General features: G+C 48.8%; 6 protein-coding genes across 6 annotated transcripts; 4 read left to right on the forward strand and 2 right to left on the reverse strand.

Annotated features, from left to right (window-relative positions):
• Positions 1 to 827: 827 nt before the first annotated feature.
• On the forward strand, positions 828 to 1,692 carry N7479_002529 (putative pyroglutamyl peptidase type I; the record flags this gene model as incomplete). Its single annotated transcript, XM_057250226.1, has 2 exons — positions 828 to 941; positions 1,003 to 1,692. The coding sequence occupies 2 exons, from the start codon at positions 828 to 830 to the stop codon at positions 1,690 to 1,692; spliced, it is 804 nt and encodes a 267-aa protein (XP_057114658.1).
• Positions 1,693 to 2,143: 451 nt separating this feature from the next.
• N7479_002530 (MOSC domain-containing protein) lies at positions 2,144 to 3,334 on the forward strand (the record flags this gene model as incomplete). The annotated part of the gene is made up of 1 exon (XM_057250227.1): positions 2,144 to 3,334. One exon carries the CDS (start codon positions 2,144 to 2,146, stop codon positions 3,332 to 3,334), a length of 1,191 nt encoding a protein of 396 aa, XP_057114659.1.
• Positions 3,335 to 3,744: 410 nt separating this feature from the next.
• N7479_002531 (DNA-directed DNA polymerase POL5) lies at positions 3,745 to 7,978 on the reverse strand (the record flags this gene model as incomplete). Its single annotated transcript, XM_057250228.1, has 6 exons — positions 3,745 to 4,632; positions 4,682 to 4,981; positions 5,037 to 5,845; positions 5,913 to 6,492; positions 6,559 to 6,939; positions 7,892 to 7,978. 6 exons carry the CDS (start codon positions 7,976 to 7,978, stop codon positions 3,745 to 3,747), a joined length of 3,045 nt encoding a protein of 1,014 aa, XP_057114660.1.
• Positions 7,979 to 12,280: 4,302 nt separating this feature from the next.
• On the forward strand, positions 12,281 to 14,132 carry nimT (putative tyrosine protein phosphatase MIH1; the record flags this gene model as incomplete). The annotated part of the gene is made up of 4 exons (XM_057250229.1): positions 12,281 to 12,531; positions 12,607 to 12,674; positions 12,730 to 12,952; positions 13,019 to 14,132. The coding sequence occupies 4 exons, from the start codon at positions 12,281 to 12,283 to the stop codon at positions 14,130 to 14,132; spliced, it is 1,656 nt and encodes a 551-aa protein (XP_057114661.1).
• Positions 14,133 to 15,812: 1,680 nt separating this feature from the next.
• On the forward strand, positions 15,813 to 17,323 carry N7479_002533 (uncharacterized protein; the record flags this gene model as incomplete). The annotated part of the gene is made up of 2 exons (XM_057250230.1): positions 15,813 to 15,922; positions 16,132 to 17,323. The coding sequence occupies 2 exons, from the start codon at positions 15,813 to 15,815 to the stop codon at positions 17,321 to 17,323; spliced, it is 1,302 nt and encodes a 433-aa protein (XP_057114662.1).
• An 816-nt stretch (positions 17,324 to 18,139) lies between these two features.
• N7479_002534 (CwfJ domain protein) lies at positions 18,140 to 19,912 on the reverse strand (the record flags this gene model as incomplete). The annotated part of the gene is made up of 2 exons (XM_057250231.1): positions 18,140 to 19,844; positions 19,899 to 19,912. The coding sequence occupies 2 exons, from the start codon at positions 19,910 to 19,912 to the stop codon at positions 18,140 to 18,142; spliced, it is 1,719 nt and encodes a 572-aa protein (XP_057114663.1).
• Between the last annotated feature and the right edge of the window lie 351 nt (positions 19,913 to 20,263).

Here is a 20,263-nt window from a genome sequence, read left to right on the forward strand (position 1 = left end):
ATAGAAGTTTCGGAGCTATTAGCGAGTCATGGAGACTCCATTTTTCCTTCCCCACGGGCCTCGCACTAGATGTTCAGACCAGGGGGGCCCACGTAAGTACGTATCAAATTCCATGTATCAAGTTGAACCAAACTGAACCGAAGCCAAGCAACATTAGAAAGCCACAGGTTCAATAAAGTCTAAACTGCCCAACTCCTTTGTCTGGGCATCAAAGCTCCAAGAAATAACCTCTACCTACATCGATATATATCTCGTCTCACTGGTGCAAGAGTAAGCGAAATGCGAGAACGAGAGCCAAATTAAGCGATCTTTACCCGAACAGGCAATTCTTGAATGGATTTCTATTCCGTCTGGGATCCACTTGCATATGCAGATGGATTCCAAGTTATAAGCGTGCCAATGATAATAAAAGACTTGCAGATCCTGCAAGTTGAACGGTGGAATCATCAGAGGGAAAACTTCTCTGTACATCGGACTCCGTGGTACAATAATAAGCACGTCTCTTTAACCCGGGCACCAGAAGAAATCTTTTTGGGACCGGATCAAAAACTACCAAAGTACTATGTACTCCGTACTCCCACTAGCAAGCTGATGCTCTACTCCGTACACAAAATAAATCTAACAAATTAAGCTATCAACGTAAATATGGTAAATATGAAGCCCCTAACTGGTCGCCACTTATAGCTTAACTGAATTAGGCTAGTCGGGCCCATGGGTTGCATTCGGCCAAGACCCCGCATTCGTCTCAGTGCTTTCCAAGGTTACCTACCTATCTTCCCCGCTTGAAGTCATCTTCTTCTCAACTTCACCTCGAGAATAACCTGAACATGGGTGACTGTGGTACCTTTGCTCCATATATACTCCCCACCCCTATCGGTGACAGCTTACCGCAGCCTTTGGACTCGCCTGATGAGATATCCGTTCTAATAACAGGCTTTGGTGTAAGTGATCTGCACTTCGGATCCTGGTAATATCCGACCCAAAAACTAACAGTGCAACCAGCCTTTTAAGACCAACCATGTGAATGCGTCATATCTGATCGCTTCCTCTCTTCCATCATCTTTCCTTTTCCCATCGTCTAAAGACAACGAGGCGGACCCGCGTCGAGTCTCACTCTATGTGCACCCCACCCCGATCCCAGTGGCGTATGCCACTGTTCGAGAGACTCTTCCCTTGATTCTAGAGGATTTTGCTTCCTCTCATGGTGGTCGCAGACCTGACCTCGTTATTCATATCGGCATCGCAGCTCCGCGGCAGTATTACGCCATCGAAACTTTAGCTCACCGAGATGACTATAACATGACCGATATCAATGGCCGCCCCGGCTATGTGGACGGCGAGAAGCGATGGAAAGGGTTGGGTCTGCCGCCAATTCTGACGCCAGGTCGTGCTACAGATGATCCCTCCTCTGCTTCGCCTTACCAGCCCGACGACCAGTTCCTGGAGATGTGGCGCTCTTTTGCTCCCGAGTCAGATCTTCGGATCTCCAAGGACGCGGGTCACTACCTGTGCGACTTCATTTTCTATACCAGCATGTCTTTAGCCCACTTACAGGGTCAAGACCGCAATGTCCTGTTTCTTCATGTCCCTGGGGCGTCTGAGGATGCAAATATTGAGCAAGGCCGAATTGTCACACTCGCCCTAATTAAGGCAATGGTCGCGTGTTGGCTTGATAAGAAGCCTTCGGCATAGTCAGATTGTAGCATCTCAGTCAGCTGATATGTATCCCTTCAGGGGATCTACCCTAGGTACATGTCGGGGGCCTTTTTTATTCTGGTATTCGGCTTCAACAGTTGCTTTTTCTGAATTTATATGCATTTTCAGTTTCTTCCCTCTCGTTTATTGCATATCTATGTGCGCACGGTGTTTTCATGTCGCATTTCCTAGATACCATGTGTCTCATTCATACTTCTGAGTTCTTCTATTATTGGACCTAAAGTAGCTACTATATATAGAATAATGGATAAGGCACAGCATATCAACAGAGCACTATTCTAATAAAATAAAAGCACCACATCTTCCTGACCTGAGCACCTGAGAATGAGTCCTTGTAACATCATATGAAAGGCGGCGCCCCTTGGCAAAACAGGCTTATCATCTCCTTGGGGCCTGTATAACCCTAATATCTTCCCAAACAGCAAACATGCTTCAGTCGCACAACATGGCGTCTGCAGTAATCTTAGGCCTCATCCTCCTAATTCCAATCATCTTGATTCCCCGCTTCACAGGATGGCCCAAATCAGTCCAATCCCCAACCAAACTTCTCCGCCTATGGCGCCAGCGCCCCAAACAATCCAGCGAGATCATCTCTTTACACATGTACCCCATAAAATCATGTCGAGGCCTAGAAGTCCAGTCAACAGTCCTGAAACAGCACGGACTTGACCTCGACCGCCGCTGGATGCTCATCGATGCATCCTCAAATGACTTTTTAACCATCCGTCAAATCCCGGATATGACCCGTATCCGTACCGCCCTAAGTGCCGACGGCAACGAGTTGGTCGTGAGTATCCCAAAACCAGAAACCAATGAACCCAGCCAAGGCAAATACAAATATCAAGACAAAGTCCAAGGCCAAGACCAAGACCAAGACCAAGACCATCAATTCCACACAATCCGCATCCCTTCTCATCCATCCCCGCAATGGCTAGCGGCAAATACAAATATGGGCCCCGTTCAGATCTGGGACACGCATACAGACGGGTACAGGTACAACGATGAAATCAACGCCCCCTTCTCCGCCTTCCTGCGTCGCGAAGTTGCCCTGGTTTACAAGGGCCCGACCCCACGCGTGCTGAAGGGTAATGGCGCCCCGCGCCGTCTAGGCCGCGTCCAGACAACCGGCTTTCCGGATGTGCACCCGGTTCTGATTGCGTCTGAGGCTTCGCTGGCAGAGCTCAATGTTCGTTTGGGAAGAGTGGGCGTCGACCCGATCACTGTCGAGCGGTTCCGTCCGAATATAGTTGTTCGCGGCGGGGCGCCCTGGAGTGAAGACTCGTGGAAGTTGATTCGCATTACCGGTCGGAGAGCTGGCGGCGCTTTGGGTGGTTCAGCCAGCAGTGGTGAGGCTGTTATTCAGCCTGCGCTTGATCTGGATATTGTGGCTCGTTGTGCGCGCTGCCAAGTGCCGAATGTTGATCCAGAGACGGCGCTCAAGCATAAGAAGCAGCCGTGGGATACACTTGTTTCGTACCGTAGAGTTGATGAGGGAATTAAGTATAAACCTTGTTTTGGGATGTTGAGTGCGCCGCGTAATGAGGGCGCTATTGAGGTTGGGATGAAGTTGGAGGTTTTGGAGGAGACGACTGAGCATCGATATATTACTGGTTTTTAGGACTTTTCTAATTCGTTGTGATCTAAGGAGGCTTTATATAGCTACTGAATAGACCATTGTAAGCTTAAAAGTTGGAAGGCAAGCATACAACATTTTCCCATTTTTCATTCTCCGTGATATATTTTGGAGTGTAATCTATCCATAAGCACATCTTTTCCAAGCTTGGTAGGGGATTTTCTTTCATAAGATTGACTACAGTCTTCCAAGCTGATGTATAATTAATATATATCCGCAACGATACATCCTGATATAATACTGAGGAGAGGGGATACTGTATAAATAAAACGTAGTGGTGATTTAATGGTGGATTACACAGAACCGTTATAAACATGATAATGATATTGACATTGACATTGGAAACTAGCGACAGATCATACTCGCAATCTCTATACAATTGGAAAAACCCAGCCTCACTTCAACTGCTTGCTCGCAGAAACACACCAGTTATTCCACTCCGAAAAGAAAGACGGCTGTACATGGCACTTAGTGCTCATGAGCTGATCCTTGCGAGTAGCAGCGTAAACATCCACAACACCCGCAATAGCATCCTTGTCATGTGCAACAAGCACTTTAGTAACAAGCAAACTAGCCTGGCTGCAAGCATTCGCATGGCCCATGGGTCCACTGTGACTAGCTTCCTTATGAACAGACCGGAGCAGCTCCCAGAGCGCCTCCACCTGTGCATCGTCCTCAATCTTCGGAAGCGAATTGCCCTTGCACACTTTCGTGTACTCGCGCAGCACTCCGTTGGCCTTGGTGGCAATCTGCTTCACGCTGGTCCGGCGAGATAGTCTGAGCAATGGCAGAAGAATATCTAGTGCGAGCAGGCGGGTGTGGCTCTTCTTCACGAAGATCTCTAGCAGGTCGAGGACGCGGTTCTTGAAGTTCACCATGTTCTCGCGCGCGTCTTTCTTGTCTTTGCGGTGGGAAGTTTCTTGGCGACGTGCGCGGAATACTTGCACCAGTTTATCGTCTAGCTCGTCCATCTCGTCGTCGTTCATGTCAGAGTCGGACTCGTCTTCGTCTGCGCCGTGTGTGCCAAGAGCTGCGGCTAGTTTGGCTTCGAAGGCAGCGACTTCCTTTGCATCCTCTTCATTATCTTCTTCTTCCTCTTCCTCATCGTCGTCTGAGTCGGAGTCGGAGCCGCCGGCTTCGACGACCTCGACATCGCTATCGAGCTCATCCTCGTCGACATCCATCATCTCGGCATCGTCACTTTCACCCTCTTCCTCTCCTTCATCGTCTTGCTCTTCGAACATCTCTTGCTGTCCAGCGAGACTCTCCTTGGCTTCCAGAATCTGGATCTAGTTAGAAAATGCATGTCTGACAGAATTTGAGGCTACATACCGAGGTCAAAGATTCCAATCCATTCTCGGTGATCTGGTCAGCAAATGCGCCAAACACCTGCTCACTCATACGACGGAACAGCTGCGATTGCTTAGACGCAAAACTGAGAAGGATCTCAACCAACGCATCCGAGGCATCGCCGGCGTCTTCCGCCTTGGTTTCATTGTCGCCCAGGAATTTGGTATAACAGAACTCCAGCTCATCAAGCATGGATACGGCATCCGCATCTCCGTTGTAAACCTGCATGATAGTCATAGAGTAAAGCAGCTTGAATGCGGCCATGCCCTTCTCCTTCTTCTCCTATGTGGTAGTCAGTATAAGTGGTCAAGAGGCCGATGAGAGGGGAAAACCATACCCTGCTAGACAATTTCTTCAGAGATTTGAAAGCAGCCTTCACAGATTCCGACAGTTTTTCGTCGATGGCAATGATGAACTTGCCGAATTCGCCAGACTTGGCTGCATCGCGAATCTGCTTTACCACAGCATACGGGAGCGTAGAGGCGAACTTTTGGTTAGAGATAAGGCTGTTCAAACAGGAGTTGATTCGATTGCGCAGAAGTTCTTGTGTCGCTGATGAGAGAGCAGGCTCAGGAGCAGCGGAGCTCTTGCCTGCATCCATGAAGTACGCGAAGCGCACGAAAATAGACAGAATTTGCTCAAGGCTTGCTTGGAGGTCTTCGGCATCGTCTTCAGCGGCAGAAGCCTTGGAGCGCACAATAGTCAAAAGGAGACCAGCGACAAATTGACGGTTGGATGCGGCGGTTTTCTCCTCAGTTGTGCCGGGATTTTGAATAAGTTGCTCGAAGAATGGGACAATCTCTTCCAATGCCTCGTGGTTAGCTTCAGCAACAATTTTCTCAACCGTCTTGGTCTTTGTGGCCTGGTCGAAGTTCAGCGTGCCGCTGGTTCCCATCAAGCCACGGACGGCCGCAGCCGCGAATTCAGGCTCCTTGGACACACGGGACTGGATTGCCTTGGCTGTTTTGATGGCCATGCGGTGTAAGTACCGGTCCTCCACGGCGAGTTGGTTCGTCAAGCATCGCATAAGATTCTTGGTGAAAACCTGAGAGGCCTGCTTCGACCCGCCATCGTTAAGAACTCTGTTGAAAAGAAGGAAGCCCCAGTATTTGCGCTCGTCCGAGGACGCAGCAGCAAATAATCCATCTATAGTGGTTTTTTTCGTCAGTTCCATGTGTCTCATGTATTATCCCCCCGCTAGATAGGTACTCACTGTCCACAACCTCAGTCCAGAAATCAGCGAAGGTCATACGAGACTTCTTTGACTTGTCCTTCACTTCAAGGCTGGTCCGATTCATGACCGCCTCCCAGGCGAAGTGAAGCTTGTTGTTCCAGACGCCAGAGGACTTGGCAGTGTTCACCTTGGTCTCGCCCTCACTGGCCACGGCACCCGATTCCTTCATGATCTTCGACAAGCTGCTGCGCTCCTTCGTATCCAGGGGATCGTCATGCTTCCAGACCTTGCTAGGGAAGGTAGCCTCAGGGAACGTATCCTTCGCCGCCAACCAGATAGCAACGCCCTCAGGCGACCGGGCAAGGTCCCGCAAGCACAGCTGTTCCAGCGCAGACTGGACGTACTTGGGTTCCATCTTGCGCGCGGCCAGATCATAGACACACTGGTAGATAATCCACCCGCACTCTTCGCGGATCCATGGCTTCTTCTGTGCGAGCTCGAAAACAAGATCAACGACCTGGGTCCATTGCTCGAAGGGCACGGTGGGCTGGAACAGAACGGAGGATTTGATGATTGCTTCGGCGCCGAAAAGACGGCCAAAGAGGTGGTCGCGTTGTTCCTATATGAAGCGAAAAGATATCATAATTAGCACATGTGATGTTTTAAGTCATGTGTGGCCACCAACCTGTCCAGACTCGCTGCCGTAGGAACTTGACTGAGACTCCCAGAGGTTCAGAGCATCGGAGAAGCCGAAGCGCGATGTCTCTCTCGGCGACGAGAAGACCTGACTCAGGATCTCTGTCAAAGCAATCGAGAATCCGATTCGAGCAGCTTTGCGGCTACTGCAGAGACCGCGGAACAGTCTCGACAGCACCTTCTGGATCTGTTCATCGGCAGGGTTCTGATCTGGAGTAAATTGCGACACTAGGGCTTGAGCAGCTTTGAGTCGGATGTCATCTTTTTCGCTAGCGAGATCCTCGTAGAGTTCCACTAGTTTCACGTCGACATTGTGAGGTTCGCGGCGGCGCTTCTTTGAACCGGCGAAGGGGGGGGCCCATTGCAGAGACTGGGTGTTTTTAGATGGTGGTTAGGTGTGAGGTGCAGTTAATGATCAAATTATCCGCACTTGGACCTTAACAATTGAGATCTGCAAACCAGAGACACGTTCAACCCTCCTTGCGGCCGTTGAAGTTGCTCAGAAAAATTCAGGCTTTAGCCTATTTGGGACTAGCGTGGACCGATAAGCCGATAAGGATCTTGATGCTCTAAGGGATCGGGGTTGAACGGGCAAACGACCTCATTAAGCGTGTATATTTTCTATGTTGTAGAGTCTTTAGGAGGATATCTGGAGCCCGTGATATTGGCCATACTAGGAAAGAAACCAAGTGTAGTGGTGCAATCTCAGAGAGTTATAGGGAAAGATACTAAGGACATACATATTGTAGCAACTCCCATTCGCAGAGCAAAACTTCAAGACCTCTAACCAAACCAACCTACATCTAGTCACAGCATTCTAGAGGAGGATTCAAAACCAAGACAAGTGTTACTCACCCAGCCTACGATACTAGCTAAGGAAAAAAAAATCCTAGCCCCCAAAGCCACAAGACCTAGACTCCAAGTATACGGAGTTCTCCGTAGCTCAAATATAGCCAGCCCCTGGAAGCCGCAGCAAAGATACCTCAAAACCCACGCAGCAGATCGGGAATAGCAACATGCAACCATAGTTTCAATAGACAAAAGAACATGGTGTATTCGAAGCTGTCAGAGCAGCCGGGGTCGAAAAGAAGTCCGGACTAATTCAGGGGTAATGACGAATCCCAAAAACGAGATAACCAAGGTTCCAGCCGCACCGTCAACCTCAAACCACCAGTCCAGACGCAGGACTATCCTGTTGTCAAAGGCAACCGGGAAATCCGCATCCATTTATACAATCCCATGTCGCCGAAGAAAATCCGCTAATTGCGCTGGATCCGAGCTTCAGGATCCGGGCTCCGCTTGTGTTATTTTCGCGGATGCACCGACCCGCCCCGGGCTGATCTGTATACGAGTATACCAGACAAACCGGCGTTCTTGGTAGGTTGGTCGATAGGGAAAGCAGGAACCATGCATCGAACTATCAATATGGCTTGGGCGAGGTCATTTGCCATCTGGCGGAGTCAATATTATATGGAGTTGGGAGAAAAATTACCTGTGTCAGAACTGATATGTTGGAAGGGATGGGTGATCTTCTGCCGTGGATCTGCATGGTTTAAGTAGTTTTTTAGTTTTAGGTAGTCGTCGTGCTGGTAACATGTGGGAATGGATTTCGTGGGAAGTGCGCAGGTGGTTTTGATGTAGGCGGATGGGTCTCAGAGTGATAATATATGGAGTCCGGCGTATTGGTGGACCTGGGAGCCCTGGCAACCGTTGTGATAGATGAGAGTCGGGTGTCAGATTTTGCGTTTTCAGGGGCTTCGTGGTTTGCCTGATTATGCAACTGTCACCGTATCATATGGCTGTGTGACCTGAGAGTTTGTATGGAGTACAAAAATTCAGAGTAGGATTTGGCCAAGTATTGGGATTGGGGAGTGTACTTAGTGTTTAAGTAAAGACCGGGGGGTGGCTACGGGTTTAACTTAAGGTGATCTAAATACGGTGAAATAAAAAAAAAGGAATATACCATCTTGATCATGAGAGCCTATTCTACGCTACGAAAGAAAGTCTAGACCGATAGAGAATGATTGTAGAATATACCAGTCCAGCGGCGTCTCAGTATGCCTCTCGATCTATCACGCTGGGCGGGGGGGGGGGGGGGGGGGCATTTGGGAGAGATATGGACCATAATCGGAGCTGTGTGATATGGGAAGTTACCAGCTTCCAAAAAGGGAGTAGGGGCGTCACTAAAAAGTGATAACACGACTGGGAGAGGGGAGCTGACAGGCACGGGCGCCCATAAATGACCTGGGGGTGCCAATAGCGGCGCTGATCGGGGCCTCCGAGCCGGGAAGATACTAGTAATTGACAAATATAGAAAGACCAAGGGAAATAATAAAAGGGTAAGGGTATTTCGAGTACTGGGTGTATAATACCAAAATACAGGTCAATCCCATTTGAGAGGTCGGAAATCTTGTTCTGGTAATCCTTTGATGTCATGTGCGATCACGGGACAACGCATTAATTTCGTGGAAGCTGGTTTGCTTTGTTTACCTGAAGCTTCACGCGACATCAACAATCAACAGGATCGTGACATCACATTGGAGAGTGGGAGGGGGTAGGAAACCTGGGACACGGAGGGGAAACGGTCTAGACAACCCTAAGCATGCAGGGTATATTTGGCAAGACACGAGTTGAAATGTGATGAACCCCGCAGCAACGAAGCAGTCGGCTGGAGAGTAGATATGACTGGCCCCATCTCACATGGCGTTGTGATGCAATTGATGGATCACATCATCGGGGTCCTCTCCGACCCCACCTTAGCTGCGACTGTGCAGCCGTGGCGCAGAGAGATGCTTAGATTCGGGCAACTGGGCTGACACGGTCAGCATATCAGCGAGTTTCCCATCTGCAAGCGCCTAAAAAGAGCCAGATCCTTTCTGATTCGTGAATAGTTGTTCTAGTGTTATGGTCAACACATTGAATCACATCAAAACAACAGTCGACGCGACCCGAGGCACCTGCCAAGTTCTCAAGACCGGCCAAGTCTTCAACCTAATGAGTATTAGGTAGGATATCAGGTTTGTAATGTGCACGGATCACAAATAGATTGACGTTCAGTAGATATGACGTAGCATCACGGGCCAATAGAATCATCCGAACGTGTCGTGGAATTGCACACCGCATTGTCGACCACGGGGGAGAGAGAGTTGTGTAACAAGGCCTTTGATAGATAAATGTACATAGAGGAGAGCCAATTGTAAAGATTGTAAGAACTGGGGGGTTAATGCCTCTCGGATTGAACGGATATACCAAGATGACGGAGTGAAGGTTGAGGTTCCGTTGTTTCACGAGTCTAGAATAGCACACCGTGGGGTACAGTAGTGAATCCTGAGCCGAGTGTCCACTCTGACTGGATTAGTATAGCCGACCCCATCGACTAGTAGTTTCATATACTTTGCACAGGGTGCGGAGTACAAAGTGAAGAGCCGCCGATAGTGGCGAGACTGAGATCATGCTGGGTACGGAGAAATATCACATCTGATAGCCCAAATGGGGCCCTGAGGTGTGTGTTGATAAACTTGTTTAGTGTTGTTGACAAACCATGCCCGTCGCAGCTAGTTTGTCGTTAATCGCATGAATCTTAACCCCAACTGCTCGTCATTACAGCTGTTAGCAGTAGCACTAGCTCTAAAGTGAGGGCGACCATTCATATCCAATTACCTTGGCGGGTTGTCAAAAGGTCACCGAAACCTCCGACATGAGAGTTTCAATAGAACTACCCTTAGGCAATTAATGTATATTGTAGTTAAACATCCTACCAAGGGGGATGGAAGGGATGCGCGACATTGAAGGTCGGCTATCGGGGACCCTTGATCAACAAGAATGCCGGTACAAGTAAGGGCAGCACGGGCATGAATGAGGAGAGCACTATAGCATCTTCAATTCCCAAGGAAGAGTAAGAATGAGATTATCTACCATTCCTTACTCGATACTACGTTGTATGTTGTACGTTCCGATCTAGAAGCAATTGAAGGGCAAGTCTACAGTATACCACCTTGTACTCTGTATTCCGTGCACCATGGAGATTCCAATCTTTGATCGGCTCTTGATATCGCCCAATAAGGCTCAGATAGTGTGAACTCTCTTTTATGTTGTATTATTTCGGAGATGAGGAGATCTTGAGATTCCACGCTCTCTCCGATGTGGCCAATCAACACCAAAAGCTCTCCGGGAAAATGAGCATAGGGCTTCTTATCGGGCTAGTTGACTGGATCGAGGCACTATGTTGCACTATAATTGTGTGAATAGTTGGGTTCAAATATCGGGGAGTTTCCTCGGATTCCTTGGATTGAAGCACATCGTGACGTTCAGTCAAAGCAATAAGAAAGAAGCCGTTCAATGGAAGCACCCTTGCATCCCATCACTTGCTTCCCATCACTTGCAGAAGCTCTAAATTTTTTTCTCCCGAGAACTGGAAAAAGTGGATATTTTTGCATTAGACTCGATCTTTGGCTCCGTTTTTTTTTTTTTTTTTTTTTTCAGCTCGCCTGTGGTTCATGTGCTGACGGGCTCACACGGGAAAGAAAAAGTTTTCTCTTTGGTGGATACTATTACAGAATAACCAAAGAAGAGAGAATATAGACAGGTAATTTCATATATCTAAGGTTAAGTAGAGAGACAATCCCCCTCCCATAGAGCAGGGGAGATAAACTTAGACCCAAGACATGGGTTATAGAGGTGAGAAATGGTGATGAGCTCTGATAGGCGCTGGGTTGCTGCGGCAAGGGAGCCCCGGGCAACCAGATGGAAAAAAAAAGTATTTGGCCCCTAGCCAGAGCATGGGGAGAGTGTCTATCTTTTACTCTCTATGGTTACTACCATTGCATACCGATCTAGTTTTTTCCCCCATGAATTACATTTTTGAAATACATTTTTTTAAATTGTCATTTTACCATACAGGTTCATTATACTCCGTACAGGTTTCTTTATAAAGGGAACTAGGTGTTTTGACCTAATACATACTTCTATTACTATATTACGCCTATTTACTATATTACCTTCATTACCTCTATTACAATCTTTACTTGAATCTAAACTAAACCTAACGACCTTTTTTTTTATTATTAAAATTCCCGGTTACATGAAAATCGGAGCCGCAGTATTACTCAATACTTGTACATTCGGAGATCCTCCCCACCTGCGTTGCCCATTGCAACAAGCCCATCCCTTCAGCTTCACGGCTTCTTTCTTCCAAACCGCTTTGTTCTTAACTTTCTTCTTAACTACTCTCGACAATCCTCACTCGACATTGTGAGTTTCAATTTTGTTATTCGCTCTAGCCGACATCCATATCATATTCTTGGACCTTCCCCTCAGTCCTGCAGCACCCACGAGCTTCCCCCCAACCCCTCCAATCACCGACGTATTCACCATATTCATCTCCCAAAATCCTCCGAATATCTTGCCATGGCCCAATAAATCCTGTGTCTACAAAATACAACTCTCGCCGTTGGTGGTTAGGGTCTGGGACCTAGGTTTTTTTTTTTCCGACTGGTTGTCACGGCGATCGTGGGGACCCATAACGTTGAAATTGCAAACGTGGAGACGCTTGTTGAGACAACTTTTTTGAACCTCAGTTTGTAGGACCTAGTACTGGGTAGACATCTGTGGTCAGGGCCTGATTGCCTCTGTTCCATCTGTTCCGGTTGCTTTCCTTCCCAGAGAACTGTACAACGTCGGCTTTTCGGTCCAGTTGCAATTCGTGACTGGTCATGGAGCACTCTTCACCTCTTGCTGCTATGCAGCCTCCTTCAGTCATGTTCGGTCATTGCTTCCATTCAGAGGCATCGACTTCTTATTCCCTAGGTTCAATGTCCGGGTTTAGTGGAAACCCGTTCAATTTCAAAGAATTGTCTATGAAGAAGTCTAGTTCGGACTACTTTAACATGAAACCAATTCGAGGATCTTCCCCCACAGCCAGTTTGGCTGCTGATCTTTCTCAGAACTTCCATATTGATCATAGGTATGTGGAAGTTTCCATGAGTTCTCTCGTTTCAAGTGGTTCAAAGGGACAAAGCCCGGCTAACTCTATATTTAGTCCCCAGTTAGCCACACCACGGCGGTCTTTGTTCACGGCCAGTATGCTCACTCAAGCTAATGGGCGTGGTAAGCAATGACCACCGGAATGGCAAGGCGGAGTAGTTACTGATAAGTTATATAGATGATGTGATGACCACCCCGCCGCTCCCATCGTCTTCACCAGCTCCAGCTATGGACGTGATGGAAATGTCTCCACTGCCTCACAAGCCAGCTTTTTTTGTCACTGCTGAGATTGAGATACAATCCCCGACACCCGGAGGTAGTCCTATGGAATCACCAATGGTCTCTCCGCTCCCAAGCCCTCTGCAGGCGTCTCCAATGGAGTCACCTATATGCCCATCTGAGTAAGTGCACGTGATATTCAGCCAGCCACAAAATCCGTTTGGTTAACATGAATTTCTATCTGACAGGAGGAAGCGCCCCACCTTCTTGCGTCCTAGTCTGGCGAAGAGTAAGGCTCAATCTTTCCAACTTGGACTGACTCGGCCTGCACCAGAGAGCAAGGCACCGCCGTTTCGATTTGGAACTGGAGCAAAGACATCTCTTAGCACGTCCACTTCTCTAGAAGATATGTTTGGGGACTCGCCTCCCCGTGAGCGTCCTCTCTCTCGCAACAACTCTTCAACCCACCTAGCACCACCCCGTATGCGGCCCTCACTTCACCATGCCCGTAGCAGCGGCTCGCCCGCCCCCAGTTCAATCCGAAAACCCTCTCACCCTTTGATGCGTCCCCGCAAGCAATGCCGGCGATCATTGAGCATGTTTGAGAACCCAGGAGACGTTATTGCCGATAAAGAGGCCAAGGTAGCGACAAATACACCCGTCCAGTCCATTAGTGACATTTCGAGTCCGCCCAGCATGAAGCTGCCTCACTTCATCCCTGAGGATCGCGCGGACTCTCTGCCTCGCATCGACAAAAGCACTCTTCTGGAACTTATGAATGGCAAGTTCAACGACCAATTCGACAACATTTTCATCATCGACTGCCGCTTCGAGTACGAATATGAGGGTGGCCACATCACCGGCGCATTGAACTATAACGACAAGGAACGTCTCGCTAGTGAACTCTTCAGCGCGCCCCAGGCCCGCACTGCGCTTGTCTTGCATTGCGAGTACTCCGCGCACCGGGCTCCCATCATGGCCAAGTACCTGCGTCACCATGATCGTGCCATTAATGTTGATACTTACCCCCACCTCTCATACCCCGATATGTACATCCTGGATGGTGGATACAGCTCATTTTTCGCTGAACACCGCTCTTTCTGTTTCCCTCAGAATTATGTCGAAATGAGTGCCAAGGAGCACGAATTCGCTTGTGAGCGTGGACTTGGCAAGGTCAAGCAACGCTCCAAGCTGAACCGCGCCCAGACCTTTGCCTTTGGGGAACAATCACCTCAAATGGAAGATAGCCCAACTGGACGTTGCCGACTTGGCGACAACGAGCGAAACCGCTACCTAAGCTCTCCATTTTCTCAAAGCCCAGTCCCTGCGCGGACCCCAGGTCGCCGGATGCTTTCGTACTAAATCGACTCGCCAGTATTCCTTTCGGCTATCTTGCATTTGTCTGCATATTATGTTCTTGTTTTTTTCCTTTTTCTTGTCTTGTCCTTGGAGCGTGGTGTTTGGCTTATGCATTCCAAGATGCTTTACGGCGGCTTTTTCTTTTCTTTTCACCCTCAACTTCTCTCAACTATCTCAGTTCTACTGGGGTCTGATTCCTGTTGAACTCACCTTTTCACCATGTCTTTGATACCTGCTATTGGTATCGTCCTCTCCTTGATGGACCCTCTTTACCTCATGGGTTCCTACTTCCCTCAACATTTCCTTTGCATGGCATCTCGCCACATCTCTCTATGACCATCGCCCATGATCCTCCCTGGGCAATCGACTCTCATGAACTGTTCGAATCTGAGTGTCCCATTTCATATGTCTACTTATGACCTCGCAACTTCGAAAAACGAAAATGCGCACGAAGACGGCCTATCATCGCCAGATTTCCATTTCCCCATACTCCTCCTGTGGGTCATCCCACGAAAACAATACCCCAACGATTTTCATCGAACATTCTGCCGACACTTTGGCATTTCCTTTTCTCTCCGAACATTCTTTTGACAACATTATCGCCCTTTAATCCACTATTCCTTCTGTTGTACGGACTTTCTACTGTGGAATAATCACCATTCCTCGCTGTACCAAATTTGCATTTCGATGCTCAACGCCAGTTTCTTCACTGGCAGAATTCTCTGCCAGGAGCATTTGTATCCAATGCATTGTCCCATAATATCCCCCTTTGAAACGTGTCCCTGGGGTCGTGTGGAGGATCTTGAGAATGTACTATTGCATCGAGAGTGGCTTTACAGCTGTACATACCGAGAATTGCCTGTGTATCACAGGTCATTTTTCCCTGGATGTGTCTCTCTTGTGAGATTTTAATTGGGTCTGGAAAGGGTAATCGGAGGAGACAACTAGTTCACAAATGTTTGATTTCCCTTTGTGAGAATGAACAAAAAAAAAAAAAATTCAAAATAACTTCCAAGTCATCTCCCTCTTAAAATCCTTAAATGATCGACATAATCAATTAATGACGATTGTCGTTTCCAGTCTCTCTGATGAATGTGATAGGTGGGAATGCGGGAACTATGGGGTTTTTCCTGCTCCTGTCAACCCTTGTCCTTAAACCCGAGGCCGAACTGTTGGTGTTTCAGCAATTTCACTCTTTTCTTCTTCTTCTTCAGGGCTCTTTTCTCAAGTAAAACAGTGACCATTCGGTTCTTTCAGTCGTTTTGAGAGCCCGCGCCTCATCAGTCGTTCCTTGGATCTCGCTCTAGTGTCTCACTCTCTCTGGTCTTCATTCGTCAAACCATTCTATTTTGGTAACTTGCTGCCTGTTCAGTTCACCATTTTGAACTAGCATCTATTTATTCCGTACATCTTCACTCCTTGATATTGAATCTATTCGTGTGACTTCGCATTTACAATCGCTGCTATCGCTACACTCGGACTCGCGCCCCGCCCCCTCTCGTTACCTCCGAACCCGGCGCGATTGTACATCTATCTCATTTTGCGTTACAGTTCATTCACACTGAACTGTTTCTAAGTTTTATTACACTGGCTCAGAAAATCTTGCCCAAGGCTGTTCTGCAGTCATTGGCAATCGGATGATTCTCTCTCTATCGCGTTGCGCACTCGCCATTCATTTCTAAGATGACTCCAGCAAACATTACCTTATGGGCCCGAGACACCGCGAGTGATCTCCAGGACGTTCCAAGCACATTCTCCAGCTGGGACAAATGTATGGCCAAAGAGTACTGCAAGTAAGTTGCTAAGAGGTAGTCGCCTTCCCTTCGCATTTGCGCATAATCTGGCATGATACTAATTAAATTGGCGCAAGGTGGCCAGTAATCGTTGGTATCATCATCGGTGGGGTGGTTCTACTCTCCGTATTAGCTTGCATTGTTAATTGTCTCTGTTGTGGCTATCAATGCTGCAAGTGTTGCTGTAGCTGTTGCTGTCCCTCAGGCAGGCGCAGAAACAAAACACCCAAGCACTTTGATAACTATGACCCTTCGTTCCACCAGCCTCCACCACCAGCTCCGAATCCCGTCTATCAAGCACCACCAGCTCCACCCTCCTATGTCAGTGCGCAACAGAGAGCGCCTTCGTTCCGCGGCGCGCAGCAGACTGCGCGTTTCGACGCGCCCAAGTCCCCAGCCGTTCATATCAATGAGGACGCCTTGCCTGAGATGCCTACCTGGGCTGGTGCTGTTGACAAGCACGTTGAAGACCCGAATCATCACGATGATGTCGAAATGGAGCCATTGAACCACCCCGACCGAAGGCAGGGTGCCGGTGCACCTGGCACCGCTTACTCTGACTATTCACCCAACCCAACCATTGGCGCAGCCGCGGCTGGCTACAGAGGATTTGGGCCTACCGATCCGCATGCACGGCGGTCTCCCGGCCCGGGAGCTGCATTTAATCCCGTCCAAGACCCCTATGGCCGACGTTCGCCAGGTATGCCTTCCCCTGGGGCAGGAATTGATCCTCATGCGAGAAGATCCCCAGGCCCGGCAGCAGCACTCAATACTGCGCAGGATCCATACGGACGACGTTCCCCCGGCCCAGCAGCAGCGTTCGCTGTCACTCAAGATCCATATGGGCGGCGCTCGCCCGGCATGTCACCCCCAGCAGCTGGGTATGGCGCCGCAGCCCCCGATCCCTACCGTCCGCGCTCTCCGGGCCTAACGTCGCCTGTTGGCGCACCAGTCCACAATCCTTACGACCAGCAACAGTACCACGACTCCTATGACGACCAGTCTTACGGCGCAGGCGATGGCTACCACGCCGTGACTGCACCCTCACCCGTGGCTGCATACAAGCCGCACACTAACTACAGCCCCGTGCCAATGGCTTTCTCTCCATCCTCGGAGATGGACCATTCTGCAGCCGCGGCCCCAACACCAGGCTTCCAGCGCCAGCCATCCTTTGGCTCTAGCCAGTATCCCCCAACATACACCTCCCAGCCTGCATACCGCGCCTTCTCCCCCGGCGCTCCTCCTTCGCCTCCTGCTTTCTCGGCTCCTTCGCCTTCGGAGTATACTACCTACAACCCCCATGCCAACGCTACCCCCATTCCAGAGCCCGACAACAACAGACCTCCAAGTGTGTTGCAGAGCGGCAAAAAGCCCACCTTCAATGCTTCTAGCAACTTTTGAGTTATGACCCTCGTCGATCGAGGCGGTTTCATGAACAGAACTTTTCCCTTTTTTTTTGATACCATTCTCACGCCGTATTTGTCTTCGTTCCATTCATCTTACATCAATGATATATGTATATATTCACGTGTACACTTCCATACCATGATCCAAGCTCAATTCGGGGAATAGAAGTGCATTTTTCCTTTCATCATTTGTCTCACTTGAGAGTCTTTTGCATCACTTGTTTGACACTCCAGTTTTCTTGGACATTGCGCTTTTTGCCTAGCAGAAAATGTCCCACCTTTCATCTTGAAGAATTGATGATATGTCAGGGCTGTAGTATGTACACCTAGTAGATGAAAGTAACAACAATGTGTAGCCACTTGACTGACCTCGCACTATATCCACAGGTTCTAGTGCCTCGAGTATCCGAGCACAGCCCAACAGTCTAGACCCGGCGGTAGTAGACTCTAGAGCACCTCGGAATCGAGCATCCGAGCATAGCCCAACAGGTTTACATCGCTAGAATCTTTGCAGGGAGCACCGGCAACATCTTTTTCTTGATGTTTTCCATTTCTAGCCGACAGAACCTGGGAAAATACGTTAACATGAGTATCTCTCATATCCATGGATGCGTTTCGCGTGGAATTTGTAAAATTTGTGAATTTTGGCTTCAATTTTGAACTCATTTGTCACATTTCATCATATTGTACACGAAAGGGGAGCTTTCCAAAGATGCTCCCCGTCGAAAGAACCCTTCCGAGGTTGATCAACGTACCACAAATTTGTCACGTATGAACCTGGAAGAGAAGCAGAAACTTCCCGATCTCAAATTCACTCGTCAGTTTCCATCGCGAAATCATGTTTCTTGAAAGCCTCCTTGAAAGCCTCCGCATCCTTCGTCTCCTCGTCGTCTGTCTGCACACAATCCCTCCAGTTGATACGCTCATCCAAATAAAGCACCTTGCCCATAACCTGGCGACCAAATTGCAAATTAAACCGGCTTTCCGGCAGGATCTTCATAATGATAACATTCTCCTCTCCAGATTCAGTCTTCCAAACGCCTTTGTGTTCAGGCGCAGACCAATTATCGCCTTCAACCTCGGCTTCAGTGCTGGGCGTAGGCGTCCAAATAAAGACTCGGAAATAATCGATCATATGGTGGTTGTGGATTTCGTCGGGGGTTGGCACGGTCTTGAAAGTCGAATATTCCAGGTTCGAGGCTTCCTTCTTAAATGCCATTTCAACAAGCCGCGAGCGGATCTTCTCCACTGGCATCGGCAGGAATTGCCAATGTGTGTGGATACCGTTCGAACGGCTGACTTCCCATGTGACAGCACCGAGCTTGCCTCCAGATCGCTCGTTCAGCATTTGATGTAGGGATTCGCGGTATCGTTGCATCTCGGCGAAAGTCGAAGCTCGAATGGCTGGGTCGAAGATTAGGTCAATGGTCGGGGAATGCTCGAAGGGGATGATGAGCATGTGGCCTGGGAAGCCCAGGGAAGGGTAAAAGTCCTTTGTGGGCAGAGGCCCTTTGGCGGTGGTGATATAGCTTTCATTGCCAATTGAGGTAATGAGATGGGTGGCGATGTTGGGATTCGAGAGGCAGAAGAAACAATTCTCCGGGCCTGGCGGAGGGGCGCGTTCTTTGTGTCGGCGCTGATGTCCCGGTTCTCTATCTCTGCCGGAGGGCGCATACCGCTGGTATGATTCGCTTTGGCTTGGGAGCATTTGGCGCCTGCTTTGTGCTGCTGACCAAGGGGAAATAGTGGAGCCTATGGGGATACTGCTTGGGAAAGGTGCTGTTGGGTCCAAGTTGAAGGCATAAATAGCTTTTTTCGACCCGAAGCTAGGCAATGAAATAAACCGAGTGAGTTTGTAGACATTCTGATCCTCTTCCGTTGGCATGTGAAAGAAGGGTTCACGCTCGAAGAAAGCACCGTCTGACCGAGAAAAGTGATATCGGGGCTTCAGGGTCGCGCAGACATCAGCAATGCATTGTAATTCAGATGGCACAGTCGCCTTATCCCCGGAGGCTTCGCCGCTAGATCCAAGGCGGACATCCTTTGGCCATTGGTTGGTGATAAGAATGTCGGTTTGATGAATCCCGAACAGTGCACGAGCATCAGATTCACTGTATGTCGGCTGGAACTTGCCGCTAGCATTGCTCTCGGGCTTGGATCTGCCCTCTGTCTCCCCCATGGTTCCACCTAGCGCAACAATACGAATACCATCTGTTGTCTTCAATGTTCCTCGCTTTCCCAGGAAGAACAAGTTGGGGCACACTTCATCACTTGCTTCAATTTTTTCGACCACTTGAGGGGGAAGTGGTCGGTTACCAAGGGTGAAGTAGGTTGGGCATGCCACGGGAATGTTTCCCTGTATCAAGGCAGTAATATCCTCGAGTTCGTCTTCAGTTGAACCATCACCGAAGAAATCACCAAGAATGATCGCAAAGGAGAAATCCTGTTTTAGCTGCAGCTTGGCTAGCTTCGTGAACACGGGTCGTATCTGGCCGTTTAAGCTGCCAAATACAATGCTACATATGGATTTGGTTAGTGACTGGAATACATGCAGACCCGAACATACATACCATTTGGGAACCATTTTTGGGTCTGTCTTGGGTGGTATGTTGAGTGGGTGTTGAAAAAGTTGATAAGAAGTTGATAAAAAGATGGTAAAAAGGTTGTAAATAGGAAGAGGAGAGACCCTGAAAAGGATGAGATTTTAACCCCCAAACTGTCCAAATGTGCCGCCAGAGATCAGATCAACTACATGCGACTAGATGCAGGATAGAACATCTTGGGTTCTCGAAAGCAGGAGCTTGGGCCATCTTATCAGCACGTGATAAATGTAGATATCTGCTTCGGAATAATAAAATCCCGCTCCGATGAACTTTTTTGTATTCCATGCGGATCAGCCAGAAAAAAGTTGACCAGTACCTTTCTCACGAACAGT

Source organism: Penicillium vulpinum, assembly GCF_028829585.1.
Source record: "Penicillium vulpinum strain IBT 29486 chromosome Unknown utg000001l_segment0_segment0, whole genome shotgun sequence".
Taxonomy (NCBI): Eukaryota; Fungi; Ascomycota; class Eurotiomycetes; order Eurotiales; family Aspergillaceae; genus Penicillium; species Penicillium vulpinum.